Consider the following 16,541-nt stretch of genomic DNA (forward strand, 5'->3'; position numbering starts at 1 on the left):
AGTAGATATTAACCATGGCTTAGCAGTTGAATCAAAGATATATATATATATATTTTCAGACCTGCATTGTTGTGTTTTAGGCAGTTCTGCTCCCTAACAGTATATCCCTAAGTCTTGTCATTTATGAATTATGTCTCACATATATCTATTTACCTTACTGATAAAATGCAAAAATTACTATCAGTAATACAGAATCAATAAATGAATAGTGTACAAGTTGTCTTCGTTTAGCAACTGTCTCATTTAATGACTGTTCATTGTTACGATGGTGGTTAAAGCTGAATGGAGCAAAGCACAGGGATATCCTCAATGAAAAGCTGTTCCACAGTGCTCAGGACCTCAGACTGAACAGAAGGGTCACTTTCCAACATGACAACAATTCTAAGCATGCAGCCAAGATAATACAGGAGTGTCTTAGGGACAACTGTGAATGTCCTAGGGTCGCCCAGCCAGAGCCCTGACTTGAACCCTATTGAACATCTCTAGAGGGACATGAAAATGGCTGTCCACCGACAGTCGCCATCCAACCTAACTGAGCTTGAGAGGATTTGCAAGGAAGAATAGCAGAAAATCCCCCAATCTAGGAGTGCAAAGCTTGTTGCTTGCTACCCAAAAAGACTCGAGGTTGCAGTTGCTGCCAAAGGTGCTTCAACAAAGTACTGAGTGAAGGGTCTGAATACTTATGCTAATGAGATATTTCCATTTTTCCTTATTTTAATAAATGTAGACATTTCTAAAATTCTGTTTTCACTTTGTCATTATGGGGTACTGAGAATAGATTAATGAGAAAAAAACAAACTTCAACAACTGTAAAATCAGGCTGCAGCAAAACAAAATTGACAAAATGAAGGGGGTCTGAACATTTTCTGAATGCACTGAATGTAAAAGACCTCACTTTCATTAAATTTCTCTTTTGTAAGCTATTTGGGGACAAGGGCTCTGTTTACAACATAGAACTATTTAAATCACTACTGTATGGGAATGAGATAAACCTGAGACACAGGATCACATTCAAAGGAGCTAATAGCATGATAGCATTCCTTCCAGCACCCTGCATTCTGCTTTCAAGAACATAAATACTAAATAAAAATAACACTGAAAGAAGTGAGGCCATCCAATTAGACAGAGCTGAGTCTTTCACTTGTCTACATGGAAGAAAAACGAGCTACCAAAAAAATAAACTAGCACCTGTGTAAAATAGCCTGACATTACAAAGGCAATGAGTTAAAATTGTTGTTTTATTGCCACAGAACAACAGGTAGTCCTTGACTTTTGGCCATAATTGAGGCAATATTTATGTTGCTAAGTGTGATACTTGTGAAGCGAGTTTTGCCTCATTTTACAATCTTTCTTGCCATAGTTGTTAAGTGAATCACTGCTGTTGTTAACTTAGTAACATGGTTGTTAAGTGAATCTGGCTTCACTATTGAATTTGTCTGTCAGGTGGCTTAAAAAGGTGATCACATGACCCTGGGCCACTGCAACTGTCATAAATATGAAGCAATTACCAAGCACCTGAATTTTGATTACATGACCATTTGATTATGGGAGGCTGCAACAGTCATATGAAAAATGATCATGTCACTTTTTTCAGTACCATTGTATCTTTGAATGGTCACTAAACGAATGTACAATGGTCGTATGTTTGTAAAGTTGAATGGTTGTAAGTTGAGGATTACCTTCCTTCCATTTACTCAATTAAATGACTAATATAGAAGAACAGAATGACACATTCAGTTTTAACCGCACAAAAAGTCATAGCAATGATTTATTCTTCCTTCTTGAGCACTTACATATAAAATCGCCACCTTCTTCAGCCATTTCTGGTATCTGCAAAACCAAAAGGACAGAAATATCAATCAGATCATTAGAATGTCTTCCATAAAATTAAGTCATCTTAAAGCTCACTAATTTTCCTGCCTTAAAAACAATGTACAGCAACTACAATAACAAAGAAATGTTAATGGATAATATTTAATGATACATACAGGTGTGTTGTACTAGTAAAAGTAAAATGGACAGAAGTGTTAATTTGTGAGTTGGGGGGGGGGAAGGAGAGGGAATGTTAGATATCCTTTTAACCGACTTTCTTTTAGAATATGTTATGAAGATGCAAAGTTATGGCAGATTGGTTGAGACTGAAAAAAAAATGCCAGTAGGTGGTTGTGTCCTTAAAACCCTAATTAAATGAAAATTGTGGTACAGTGATAGTAAAATACATAAATTCTAAAATGTACAACTTAACCTGAATGAAATATATGTAATGATCATGGAAGAAACACACAAAATGTACTTGTAACCAATTGACATGCTTTCTACAAGATGTAATGAAAGATGATTCCTTTTTTTGTGTGTTTTTCTTTAATAAAAACAATAAAAACCTTAAAAAAACAACAATGTACAGCATGAATAAAATGAAGCATCTGCAATGATATACTATCTCTGATCTGATATTTTATTATCTATAGCCGTGATGGCCAACCTATGGCAGGTGTGCCAGCTGCTCTTCTGGGTTTAATCTCGCACATGCGCACTGGCCAGCTGGCCGCTATGCGCACGCACACCAGCCAGCTGCTCTCTTCCAGGTTCCAGGGTGTGTGCTTAGCACTTGGTGCCAAAAAGGTTAGCTGTCATTGATCTATAGGCTTATATTAAGGATTGTCTGAATTACTAAGAATTCCAGAAGAAATACTGTTTCCAGAAAGAAATATATGTATATCACTATGTACACCAATGGACCAATGTTTATGTTATTTTTTGTCCATAATACAAAACTCAGTTCCATGTGTGTGACTTACCAGCCATGTTACCCATGTTAGTTAAAAATCACATCTTGAATTGAATTGAATACTTTATTTGGTCAAGTGTGATTAGAGACACAAGGAACATGTTGTGATATAGTAAATATTATGACCTTCATTATAGATATAGGAATTGCTGAACAGTGGCATATAAATTTAATAAAACAAATAAGTGAAGAAATGAATGAATAAATAAGGAGCAATGTAACTTTCAGACTTCTAATGTCTTCCAATGCCTTTTCTTGACTCCCAAGATTTCTAAGCATTTGTGATGCAATCTACCAATTCTTTAACTGGCAGAAATGTATGCTGACATTTGTTCTAATTACTGAGCAATAATGCATTGGAGAAAAAGTAAGGGATAAGGAATGTCACTAGATTATTTTTAGATTCAGATTTGACACTCTTTAAGTGCTCAGTCCATGTTCAGAAACATTTTGCTTCATGTGTACAGAGAATATTACTTTAAAACTGAAACACTTAAAAGAGAGTTTCTTTAGCCACTAACTAGGATTGTTGTATGTCTACCTGCTTCCCTCTCAAAAACTTGAAGAGGTGTGGACTTCAACTCCCAGAATTCCCCTGCCAACAACTTCAATTCTGAGAGTTGAAGTCCACACCTCTTCAAGTTGACACGGTTGAGAAACACTGCTGTAAGGATACTACAAAAAAGATTCACATGAAAAAAGGGTCAAATTTGACAACCTTACAGAGGTTTAGAGAAGCATCTTTTCTCTTTGGAAAAAGTAGGAACATTTGGTAATCCTCCTGAGAAATATATTCTTGCATAGGGAAATGTCAATAACAGGGAACCTGGCTGAAAAACACATCCTCTCTACCCCATAAGCTTTCAAGAACATTTCCAAAACCACATTTCATAATATTTAAAACCATGTTATTTAAAAAAAATGAAAACGATATATTTCACAATATTGTGTAAAACAAACCCTTGGGTGTAACATCTATTTCTGCTACAACAAAAGGATACCACACCTATCTCTAAAGTGACCCCAAAACCCTCCCAGATTTATTTAGCAGACAAGTGGCTAAAAGTAGTCTAGTTACAAGATAGATTACCGTGCAGGTCAATTCAGAGTGTGCAATCCAGTCCTTTCACAAAACATAAAATGTACATTTATTTAAAAAAAAACCTCACGTGAAGAAAAATGATTTAATGCAGAAATTAAAAATAAAGGAGAATATTTGTCACTCCGGGTTGAAATGAGGGGGTGCTCTCTCAGCTTGCTTTTTTTTCTTGCAGATGTTTCATCACCCAATGTAGGTAACATCATCAGTACTATTAGCACTAAGAAAACAACCAGATTCAGAGAGCACCAAGACCCCACAGAAAATAAGAGAAGGAAAGGAATACATCATAAAACTCTAGTGCTCATTAACAAATTGTTTCTTGTTTATTAGATTTATATACCACCTTTTGTACAAGAGCTCAAGGCAATATATACAGTACACGACACAACTGAGATAGGTTTGGTTGACAAAGAGTGACTCGCTCAATATTGCCCAGTGAGCTTCTGTAGCTGAGAGTGGGCTGCAACATAGGTCTCCACCATGTCCTAGTCCAGCACCTTAAACATACCACACTTTAATATTTTTAAACTGCTTTTATGTAAACCGCCCGGAGTCCTTCGGGATTGGGCGGCATACAAATCTATTAAAATTGACAAATTGACACTTTTCAAACAAATACAGCTGTGCAAAAAGGAACAGTTCCATGTTTCATTTACTTTTAGAAATAGGTGTGAACTTCTTTAAATACCTTTACTATTACTACATTTACTGATCTGGATAAAAAAAACCCAATTCAATTCATTTTAATAATCTAGAAAGAACAACTGATCAATAGAGCTGTTCATCAGTCATATTCCAATGGAGCTAAATTGCTATATGGGCTGCTAAGGATATTCTTTGCAATCCAAATAACACTGGAAAATACTGTTGCAGATTATTAACAAGAACTGACAAGATAAGTGTTTCCCATTGCATGTATGCCCAATTGATATATTAAATGATATAAAGCATTATTCAACGATTTCACACTGGCTTACTAAAACCCAGGCTGAAAAAAATGGATCATTGCATAAGACTTAATTCTCCAGAGAAGTCTTTAATGGTGGGAAAAGCAGAAGCAAATAGAAGATGGCAACATCAGCAAGATGGATGGACTCAGTTAAAGTGGCAATGGGTACATCATTTTAAAACCTGAAAACACTAACATAGGGACAGACTATCATGGAAAAAAACCTATCTGAATTATCACTAAATTACCACTAACTCAATGGCATGAAAATTTATAAAATAAAATGGTCAAATTATCTGATAGAACTGGCCTTTGAAATTAGTTCCAATGCTCCGATGTCTAATCTTTAAACCAACATAAAAACATTTTGCTGGAGAAAGCTGGAAGTGTCGCGACAAGACCGGTTGAGAAATAGCAGAGCTGGATAAACCACTGCCAGGGGATCTTTGGGTTGGAATCGTTCTGGAGGAATGGGGAAAAAGGAGAGACATCTTAAACAACTAAGAGGAACCAGCAGTTCCTCATCAGGTCAAGGATAAAGCTCTCCAAAACTGACAGAGGGAGTGGCGGCCATATTCAAATGACCACTTCAAAGTGGGGGCCACCGGACCAAGCTGTTTGAGCAGGAGCGGTGTCAGAACAGAGTGTTGGATTTGGGTGAGAGAGTGACCAACCCAAAGGTAAAGAAATTTTAAGTTGGAATCTAAAAAGAGACCCGGAGGGGAACTAGAGGCTAATTGGCAATTGGGACTTTAATGGAGGAAGAAGGACAAAGTGGAGATTAAATCGGAAAGCTGTAGAAGATTTCTGTTCCCAAAAATTGAAGTTGGAGACATTAAAAATAATTTAAAAAATTCAGGGGGAGGGGATTCCTTTCTTTCTTTTTCTACCTTTTTTCTATTTTTTGAGAATTAAAAGTGGAATTTGACAGCTTTTGACAGCCAGCTGATTAGAATGTACTGTGGGGAGGGAGACATCTCTCCCTCCCCACAGTACAGTGAGAAGAGAATACTACAACATCTAATAGAGGAATAACAGAGAAAGGAACAGCTGCAGAATTTGACCTTGACTATAGCAAAAGATACTCTGAAGATACTTTGAAGTGGTGGGAACCATCAAGGAGGATTTGCTTTTGTAACAGTGTTGTGGATTTGACTTACTATTGTTGTGGAAGGGGGAAAAAATAAAATAAAATACTCAAAAGTGGACTGGACTCGACTAAAATTGGAATTGGACTTTAGAATTTGGAAACAAAAAGGAAAAAAGATCAATGGACTTTAAGTTTAAATAAATATGATATAGCAGAAAAATCTTAAACAACTTACTAAATTATCCAGGCAGGCATTATGGAACTTTGGATGTATGATGAATTACTTGACATGCTGAAAAATGCACATGAAACGTTAAATGTAAAGAAAAAATAGAAATTCAGAGGGAGCATCTAGATCAGGGTGGAGGAGAAAAGGCGATAGAAAAGGGACCAAATGAAGAACAAGAAGATACTACAGAAGAAAGGAGGACTGAAAAAGAAAAATATTTAGATGATTGCACTGGGATTTACAGGGGCACACTAAAAGTAGACAAGGGGCAATTAGCCCCCCAAAAGGGAAAACCTTTTTGCATAGTTTACATTATTTTATTTTATTTTATTTTAAACTGTAAACATCTACAAGTTTCTATTATTTCAGCAGGGTTGATTCCCAGACATGTTTTGTAGTATTACGAATATAACAATGAGCACTTTTTTCTGAAAAAACATATGTATGGTTGTATTGCTTAATTTTTAGAATTTTCATAGTGCTATCCTATACATACCTCAATTGAAAAAAAATCACTAAATTCAGTGAAGCTTGCTTATCAATATTAGGGTAACAGCTATATTCTTTTACTGTTTTAAATAGCTATATCTTTGCTAGCTTTTGGCAATCATTATGTGCTTTCACATGGGGGTGAGAGCTCTGAGTACTTATTTAATTCTTACAGTTTTAAAAGTTAGTTTTATAGTCAGATGAACATTCTCTGAGTGGCATAAAACCACGATACATGAATACTCAGGAATATATCTTGGACTCCAATGGTAGAAACTGTATCGGAGGCTTCAACCAGTAGAATTGCAAAAAGAATGTTGAACTGCGGTTTTAAAACAAACCTTCTTAATTCTTACTCTGCTATAAGCTTTGGAAGACAGATAAGCCAGGGATCGAAATTGCTCTACTTATTTCATAGCAGACATTGTGGGAATGAAGGGGAAAGAAACTACTATTCAATCTTATAAAGTCACACACCAACAAAATGACAAAAATAAGATTAATATATTTTACAGAGATATAGAATATCTGTAAAAAAAATTCTAAACCCTTACATACTTATGAAAAAAATGGTTCTCTGTTACCTTTTAAAATACTATTTTCAGACACCAAAGGCCAAATTCCAATTTACTATAAAAAGTAATGATAGTCACTGCAATGCTGTCGTTGAAAAATAATAAATATATATGAATAATGACACCAACTAAAGAAATAACATCAGTTGGTGAAAATAATTCATATCTGCACTAATCTGTTCAGGGGTATATTATTCTTCAGGATAAGTGAGATCAAAATCTAATAAATATAAAAACACAGAAGATCATATCGTGTCATAAGTGAGTGTTGAGGAAAACAGATGGCCATCTGAAGGAACTGTTTAACATCAACTCTAAACATTGCAGGGTTTAAATGATAAACATATACTATAAAACTATTTGCCGAATCAACAGATTTTTAATTCATTTATATTAAAAATTAGATGAAGCGTGGGTGGGAGATGACAGATTAACATATGAATTCATACTTGAATTGATTCCTGCCCCAAATCCACTTCATGTCTTACAGTACTCTCTCCCAGTATTTAAGATTGCCTTAATTTCAAGCCTGAACAATGCCTTTAAAATGTAGTCCTTGGTTGCTTGTATGAATGCGACACAACTGACCCCTACTGGCCCCCCCGAGATAGTTACTAAAATTGTGTTACTCATTCATATTGAAGAAAAATGCAATATTTGACAATATTGCTTCAGTGATTTAAAAAAAAATGCCATCCCATTTATAACCAATACCAGTACAGTACAGTAGGTGGAATGTATCAATGCAACTGAGTGGAAGAAAGAAAATTAAAACTATACTCACTTACCTGGAAGTAAATCAAGTTAACAAATTTAGTTCCAAGTTCTAATTTAGTTCATTTACAGAATAGTAATTAGGTGAGATTTTAGCAGACAATTAGTACTTTAGAAATGAGATAGAAGTAAAGTGCTGCAATAAAATGAGCTATAGGAAAAATTCTAGAAAATGTAGGATATTATCTTATACCTTTTAAGATGAAAACATGTCACTGCAAAACCAGAGTTAAACTTAAAAATAAGTCTGAAATAAAAGCATACAGTATATTCTGCTAAAACATCATATAACTATAATTAAAAGTGTCCCTGTCCAAATGTCATTCTTCTGATTCTTCCAAAGTACATGTAGTACAGTATATTTACTAAGTTTCGTCAGAAAACAGTGAAATATGGCCCTAAATACAAGCAAGTAGCATAAAATATGTCCAAGCAGTACAGTCCCCTGGAAACACTTCTGCTGATCTTTCATTATTTTAATTTTGAAACACAATCAGTGAGATTTAATGGTGATTAATTGTGGAATTCTATACAGTACACATATACTAGTTGTTCCACTCAATACTGTACACTGAACTTGTCTTAACATGCCATTCAGACACTGTTTCTCCATATATCAGTCTTGCTAATAAATCTGTATTCACTAACTCTATTATAGAGGAAGAAATGCTTACTACTCTGAAGGAGATTTCTGCATACCCGTATATACTCGAGTATAGGCCGACCCGAATATAAGCCGAGGCACCTAATTTTACCACAAAAAACTGGAAAAGTTATTGACTCGAGTATAAGCCTAGGGTGGGAAATGCAGCAGCTACCGGTAAATTTCAAAAATAAAAATAGATACCAATAATGTTTTTGAATATTTATTTCAAAGAAAAACAGTAAACTAGCGGTGTATTCAATGAAATACTTCACTCACCTCATGATGCTGATGTCCCGCTGTGATGATAATGTCCCGTGCAGCCGCGGGAGCGATGTCCCGCCTCCTATGACACACGGCACAGTGATTCCTATCATTGGATTACTGTACCAGAGGAGGTGGGACATCGCTATGTGGCTGCTTGCCATAACAAGGAGGAGGTGGGGCATCGTTGCAGAGCGGCAGGAGGGGGAGGAAGGGGAATCGTAAGACAGCCCTGCATTACATTAGAACGTGAGGAGGGGGGATGGTGCGGTGCGCGCTGCGCGGCAAACTGACACAGAGGGAGGGGAAACTCACAGGGGCACTGGGCCATTCACGAGTGTCACCCAGCGGCATGGCCCCGCCCCCTTTTCTCCTCCATTTCGGGCAAATTTTTCACTGACTCGAGTATAAGCCGAGGCAGCTTTTTTCAGCCCAAAAAGTGGGCTGAAAAACTAGGCTTATACTCGAGTATATACAGTATGTTTAATATTAACCACACCTTAAGAACTATTAAGTCACCAGTGATTAGTACAGTATTCCACTTCTTACTGTTCAATCATAAGAGTGCAAAGATGGTAAAAATATGTGCTTTGCTTAAGGTTTCAAGTATTCTTTACATGGTTTCCCTTATCCATGCAGTAGGTGCTTGGAGTTACTTTGCATACGGCGCTTAAAAGCATGAGATAGTATGTTCGGGTGATCAAATTCCTTCATATGAAGTTCGAGAATAAACTTTTGCATTAGAGAGACAGAGGTGGTCCCTTCCGTCTGGTGGCTAAGAAAAAGCCCTTCGTGAATTTTGGAATAGGCTGTGGCAGAATGGAACAGGTGAGTTTTGCAGCAGTTAAAGCGCTGCATTCCAGATGTGGTGCGGTTCTGTTCTTATGCTGCCCGAGGCAGAGACGCGATGCCTACAAGAGGACGAACGCTGAGTCCGACCCAGCCAGATTAGAGAGCGCCTGGCTTTTTTCTCTGCCGATGATTCGAGTCTTAAATCCGGGCGAGAGGAGGAGGAAAGGAAGGATCCGAGGCGGCTCTGTCCTCCTCCTCCTGCACACGCCAAACCCCTTGCCCTTACTAGGCTGGGGAGTGGTACCCACAAAGGCCCATCCCACCGCCGCTCGCTGCACGGCTCGTTTTGTGCCTCATTCCCGCTCCCAGGTTATCCCACCCGGTTCTAGCGCGGGATTGGGAGAAAAACAAAGGGCGGAGGAGCCTCGACAGCCGAGAGGGGCGGGGGCGGGGGCGGCAGCAGGCAAGCCCGTCACCTCCACTCAGGGAGGTAGTGGCTTGCCTGGGTCGGGCCGGGCCGGGGATCCGGGAGCGGCTCCGCCGGGTTTTGCCTCGGACCCGCCTCACCCTTTTACAGTGCGCGCGGCCGAGGGCGGCTGCTGCCTGTAACAAAGAACAGGCGGCGTGGAGGACCCGAGCGGGACGGAGGGGAGGGAGGAGCAGGAGGCAGCACGGGAGGAGAAGGTACCCCGCCGCGCTGCCCTGGGAAACTCCACGGGTGGAAAAGGGCTCACCGACACTGGGTCCTGCGCACGGGGCAAGGAGCAGTTCCTGGAAGTAAGAGAGAGACGCGGATCAAGGCGGGGGCTTGGCATTACCTGTTTTTGGAATGTTGATACCCGGATCGAGTCCGGACTCCAGGTTCCGATCCGAGCCGGAAGCCACGCGCCACCGGAAGCTAACGCGTGGCGTCGCACAGCATCATGGGAATTGTAGTTCGGGGCGGGATAAAGCTGGGTCGAACCAGATAGACGGAAAAGTTGACGACTGTCAGCCAAGCTGACTGACAGCATAGAAAGGAAAGGGGAGAATTACTGCCTTAGTAGCTCCTGTATGGACATTAGCACTGGTTCTATTACAGCCATTCCATATCGAAGTCCGAGAGAAATGAGGGCATTAACAGAATGCGAAGGCACAGACTTGGCAATAGAAATGGATTACTAAAAGCAGTAGAATGAATAAAAGCTGATTATGTCCAACTTTTGATCAAGCAGATGACTGTGATGAAACTAGTTTGTGTTAATGCATTTCCTTCAAGTTACCAGTGATTGTCACTATCATTGGAGACTTTTATTTTAAAATAGGAGAATATGTCTTGAGTGGCATTCAGAATGGAGCTGTAGCTATAGCTTTCAATTCCAATTCTGTAATTCGGATATAAATTGAACGAACAAAGAAATTCCAATTAAACTGTTATTTCACAACTGTGTCCCAATATGACTATGGGGCAATACCTGACTTACAGGTATTATTTTCATAACTGTTAACTATAGTACAAAGGCATCACACTATTTTTAGAGGACAGATCCTCAGTGAGACAGCTTTTTATCTCCAGTCCATTATGGAGACAACCTTGACTTCTCTACAGGTGTTCCCATTTTAAACCATGTTTTCTATTTTCTCCTGACACAATCCTTGATGTATGAACAGTGCATATCATTCATATTGATGGTCAGGATGGTCATATTTGATAGTACCTGCTGGTCAACTGAAGCTATTGGGGAGGGGGGAACCTGCCCTCTGGTCACCGAGGTTCAACTTCCATGTCCATTCCAACTTGGCAGAAGAAACATCTGGATTCTACAGAAGCATCTGTCCCATAATATTTGACCTGCATTTCTACCTTAGGACCTTCTATCAAAAAATAAATGTTTAAGAAAAGACTTAAGTTGAGTTTTAGCTGGAGAAAGCTCTATTGGTGATTTTGCCTGAAATAAGTTGTTCTTTCAACAAAGAATTTTGCATGTCCATGTTTGCATTGTCTTTATTACTTTGGAAAGCAGAATATCCATTATCAAAAGATAGCCCAACTGAGAGGGTGATAGAGTAGAAGACTGGCTAGGATGAAGTGAGAGATAGCTCTCACAATGTGTCCTGTCAGCTTTCTCCTGCTTCACCCTAGCTTATTCTCTGCTCCATCAATGTGTCAAAAACTAATGGAACATTCATATCCATACTAAAAAATCTGGATAAATGATATGGAACACACAATCAACTTGATCGTGTCACAGGCCAGATCATGATGTATTGTGATCTCTTTTACCTTTGTGGAGCCTGAGTGGGCATGGCCTGTGCGTGACCCTGTGAGCCGCCAGTTTGACAGGCCTGATATGGAGCATTCCAATGATTTATGACTTTAAAGTTACATGCTTTAAGAACAATTCATTCTCTCTCTCTCTCTCTCTCTCTCTCTCTCTCTCTCTCTCTCTCTCTCTCTCTCTCACACACACACACACACACACACACACACACAAACACTGTCAGCACCTCTCCATTAGATAATTAGGAAAGAAAGACCACAAGACTCCATGTGTGGAAATCAAGTGTACTTTTACTAATTAAAAATGATTAAAGGCATAGCGAAGCGAAATCTGAATATTTAGGCGCGAAAGCGATTGATATATAGAATAGCCCATTCCCCTCCCCGTGGCATCACAGTTACAGTCCAATCATAATTCTCCCAAGTGTCAGGTGCGAGATAACTTCAAAAGGCATCACGAAGATGGAATGTCGGTGCCGTTAGTCCTGGCGGGAAACTCCCACGCATGCGTAGTCCCATCAGTAGCTGAACTCCAGAACCTTCCTCCAGCACAATGAGTAGCCCCTCCCAAATACCATGCCCTCCCTCCCCGTTTCATGGCAGCCGAAGCAACAGCAAAGCAGAGGCTGACACACACACACAAAACATTAGTTAAGGGAGAAATAAAGCCAGGAGAATCTACCAATTATTGTCCTTAAATTGTCCCTCAGCAAAACTGTATAGAGAGGACCATCCCCAAGCCGCATTGCTGAGGCAGATTACAGCATGCCCATCAGAGCAGATCAAATTTTGCTGGCAAATGTTTCTGCCAACTCAGATCCTGGAGGAATGAATGCAGTCATGAGGAAGAACCCTGGACTATCTTTAATAGGCTGACCTGGCTGACTGAGTATGCTTTGATGTAGGAACATCCCAAGAGAATAATGTTAATTGTATAGTTGATGCCGCATAGTTGTTGCAGCCTAATAATTCTTACAAAAATCTTCAAACTGATCTGTTGCTGTAACAGAGGAGAATTGCCAGGAGAGATTTCATGGCATTCCCTTCTAGCTTGGGCCTGCTAATGCACTGGATAAGAACTCCTGTCATTCCCAACCAAACCCTGCCAATTGGGACTCCTGCCCATTCCTTAAGCCAAACCACTAATTCTATTTTTACTGATACATTGGGGCTATTTGCATAACACAAGGATGTGACTAGTCTGGGGAGTGAATGAAGTTCATTTTCTTTTGAATGGAGCGAGGGGATTTATTCTTCCACAGAAGACGGAAAATTACGTTTCATTTTCAGCACTTCTATATTAATAAAGAGAAAGCAATTTAAATTGTTTTCCAGTTGTTTTCCTAGATTGTGCTTGTACAAATAATTGTTTCCATTTTCTCTGTATCTATCTCTGCCTCTATCTCTAAATTCCCTTTTCACCTTTACAGGTGGTCTGTGTCTTCCTCTATGAATTCTCCATGAGAGGCTTGGGATTTTGAGGATTCTGCGCAGGATCTTAATTGTTCCTAGCACCACACTCTTCGGGACTCAAGAGGTCTGATATCATTCCTGGGATCTGTTGGAGCTACTCTCCCATCTAAGGAGTCACAGCCCCAAAATGCTGCTACCTGTACTAGGATCATTTTGACCTTTTCTTTTCACATCCTCTTCAGTTCCTCCTTCGGGCCCTGGTACTTCTCTAGCTTCTCACTCTTTCTTCCTAATGTTGCTTTCACTTGGCACTACTGCTGCCTTTTGGTCCTTGTCTAATATCACGATGTCTGGTTGATTGATTAGTACCTGCTTTTCCGTGTGGGTCTGGAAGTCCCACAGTATCTTAGCTTTCTTAGTCTCCAAGATCTTCTGTGGGATCTCCCATCTGGACCTAGGACAGTCTACCCCATATTGTGCTGATGTTTCTGTATGCAATGCCAGCTATTTGGTTGTGCCATTGTGTATGCTGTTCCTACCTGCATTTTACATCCTGTCACTATGAATTGGACTGTCTCTGAGACTCCTTTGCATAGTCCGAAGCTTAGATCTTACCTAGTGTGATAGACTCTTGCTTCTACTATAGGAATCTAATGCTTAATGGCTATACTTGTGTTGCTATGGCCAGTGCCTCAGTGCTCTTTTAGTCCAGCTCTTTCCACTCATTGGTAGGATTTCCCAATATCTGCTACCTCAGCTAACTGTTGATGGTACATGCCATGCAGTGTCTTGTCTTGCCATAGCTCTTCCTCTGCTTGATTTTCTTCCCATGTCTGCTTTTCCCTCAAACATTCTCTCAGCAGCTCGATTTGGGTGCCATCTTAATGATGTATTTCTGGGTGCTCTGAGTTTCATCCAGGACAGTGGCTTTGACACTCACTACATCACAACCACCGTCTTTCCAGGTAGTGGGTGTTGGCCTTGAGATAAAAACCTCCATACATAGTAAGGGGCTTTGGCAGCTTCTGTGTCCTTCTTTGACCTGGCAGAGTACCTGATGAGTGGCAGAACACACAATGGCATGGATCTTTTTCATCCTTGCCTCATCATGTTCCTATATGACTATGGGATACCAAGGTACTTGTAACTGGTCTGTGTGTCTGCTATGTGGAGTATTGGTAATTCCACCCCATAAATCTTAATTGCTTTCTTGTCTTGGGCAACTTCTCTGTTTATGAGCAACTGGTATAGTATAAATCTTTATTACAGTCAAAAACCAGCAATACACATTACTTTTTACCATATGTTAAAAGTACTGACATTAAAATATAATTAAAAAGTATTGACGTTAAAAGTGGATAATAACATACATGTTCTCAAACTGTTCGGGTCACTCCCTGGTTTATGTGGACGCAAAACCGATAAGTATGGGAGTAAATACAATGGTCCAGAAATTGTTAGAGATATGTCCAAATAATTGGTACAAGATGACAACTATACTTCTGTAACCAATTTTTTTCTTGTGGACATTGCAGCAACACAGAACTTTGCCACTGCATACATGGTAGCCGGATTTGTGTCCTGGAGGAGAAAGCCTACATAAAAATTGTCTGCCCTCCCTGGCAATCTCTCTAATAAGGAGAGAATATGTGCAGACCTACAAACTCTATATAGCTCACAGTGTAATAGAACATGTGAGATACAGTATCTTCAACTTCTCCTTTGCCACATATACAAACCTGTTCTGCTATTGTTGTTCTCTTATACCTGCCCTGTAGGAGAATGTTGAAGGAAGAATGTTAAATCTGGCTCTGAAGAAAGCTATTTTTTGTTTTGAGAAGATCAGGTCATTTAGATATCTTGCCGATTCCCACATACTGTGTTTGATTCTGTCCCTACTGTGGAGAGGCAACCTATTTAGTTCTTCTTGGAACTCCATGTCCTTCATTCTATTGATTACTACTTGCTTTGCTTGGTCAAAGCCTAGAGACATTACGAATACCAGTGAGAGCCCATAAGAGCCCAGCTTGTGATCAATTGCCTCTTTCCAGGGGGAGGGGAAGTTGTCAGTCAACACTAGTGGGGACAGTGTATGAGCAACTGGCATTTTAGTCTCTGGTGTTGTTCCCAGCGCCCTTCCAAAGTGATTTTTGTAGTCAGAATTAAATTCAGTAAAATAAAATGTTTTAAATTCTAAGCATAATGCTTCTTTGCATCATGAGTTGAGATTCTAAGATTAATAATAAGTAAGAAGTCTGATTTCTTATTCTTAATCTAGAACCAGAATTCAATTCAGTGGATAAACTCAGCTACTATAGCTGCATCTCACAATTGTAGGCTTATCTAATCTTTGAAATCAGACCATAATATCATCATAGTTAGCATATTGGGAGAAAAAATGTAATACTATAGAAGGTTGATTTCATGTTATATGAAAAAAGTTTTGCCAATATTAATTGTTAATATACAATTAATATTCTATTTTATATCTTGAATTAGGATAGTTCCCATACGTAAAGTTAGAAGAATTTAAACATCTGACTCTATTCCTGGGTGCCTATGCTATCTATGGTTTTCATCCATATAAATCTCAAAAGCATTCAAATGCCTAGCCAGGAGACAAGTGGAAAGAAGAAAACTGCATTTTGCCTTTCTGAGTGCCATTAAAAAAAATCACTCATTTTCTTTCCATAAATGCAACTTGAAATGTCACCCTACCCCAATTACTGACTGAAGTAATCTTGAAAAGATACTACTAATTAATAATTGCAATATATATATTAGGCATATTTGGGCAAGTGAATGCTAAAAAAGGAAGACAACATTATTAATATAATTCTTTTTAGGAAAACCCATGTATCATCAAATGATAAGAGGCAAAAATCTGAGTTTTTGTAAAGCTTCCCTTGTCTATTGAAATGGGGCATAAATATTCATTTCAGAAGAATATGAGCAAAATGTTTCCAATGATTTACATCTTAACTATATTTTAATTTTTATAAATCAATACAATACAATACAATAGCAGAGTTGGAAGGGACCTTGGAGGTCTTCTAGTCCAACCCACTGCCTAGGCAGGAAACCCTATACCATTTCAGACAAATGACTATCCAACATCTTAAAGACTTCCAGTGTTGGGGCATTCGCAACTTCTGGAGGCAAGCTGTTCCACT

At 39.0% G+C, this 16,541-nt stretch overlaps 1 protein-coding gene across 5 annotated transcripts in view; it reads right to left on the reverse strand.

Moving 5' to 3' along the window:
* PRDM15 (PR/SET domain 15) overlaps positions 1-11,761 on the reverse strand; it is a 58,539-nt gene extending 46,778 nt beyond the window's left edge. For 2 of the 5 annotated variants that reach the window (XM_032219550.1, XM_032219549.1), the window contains exons 1-2: positions 10,514-11,750; positions 1,794-1,830 (exon numbers count right to left, since the gene is read on the reverse strand). In XM_032219550.1, coding sequence (XP_032075441.1) covers positions 1,794-1,830; positions 10,514-10,708 — 232 coding nt within the window. In that variant the 5' untranslated portion in view covers positions 10,709-11,750. The other 3 variants (XM_032219551.1, XM_032219552.1, XM_032219554.1) reach the window with 3 other exon arrangements.
* Positions 11,762-16,541: the final 4,780 nt, after the last annotated feature.

This window comes from Thamnophis elegans, chromosome 6, assembly GCF_009769535.1.
Source record: "Thamnophis elegans isolate rThaEle1 chromosome 6, rThaEle1.pri, whole genome shotgun sequence".
NCBI classification, from domain to species: domain Eukaryota; kingdom Metazoa; phylum Chordata; class Lepidosauria; order Squamata; family Colubridae; genus Thamnophis; species Thamnophis elegans.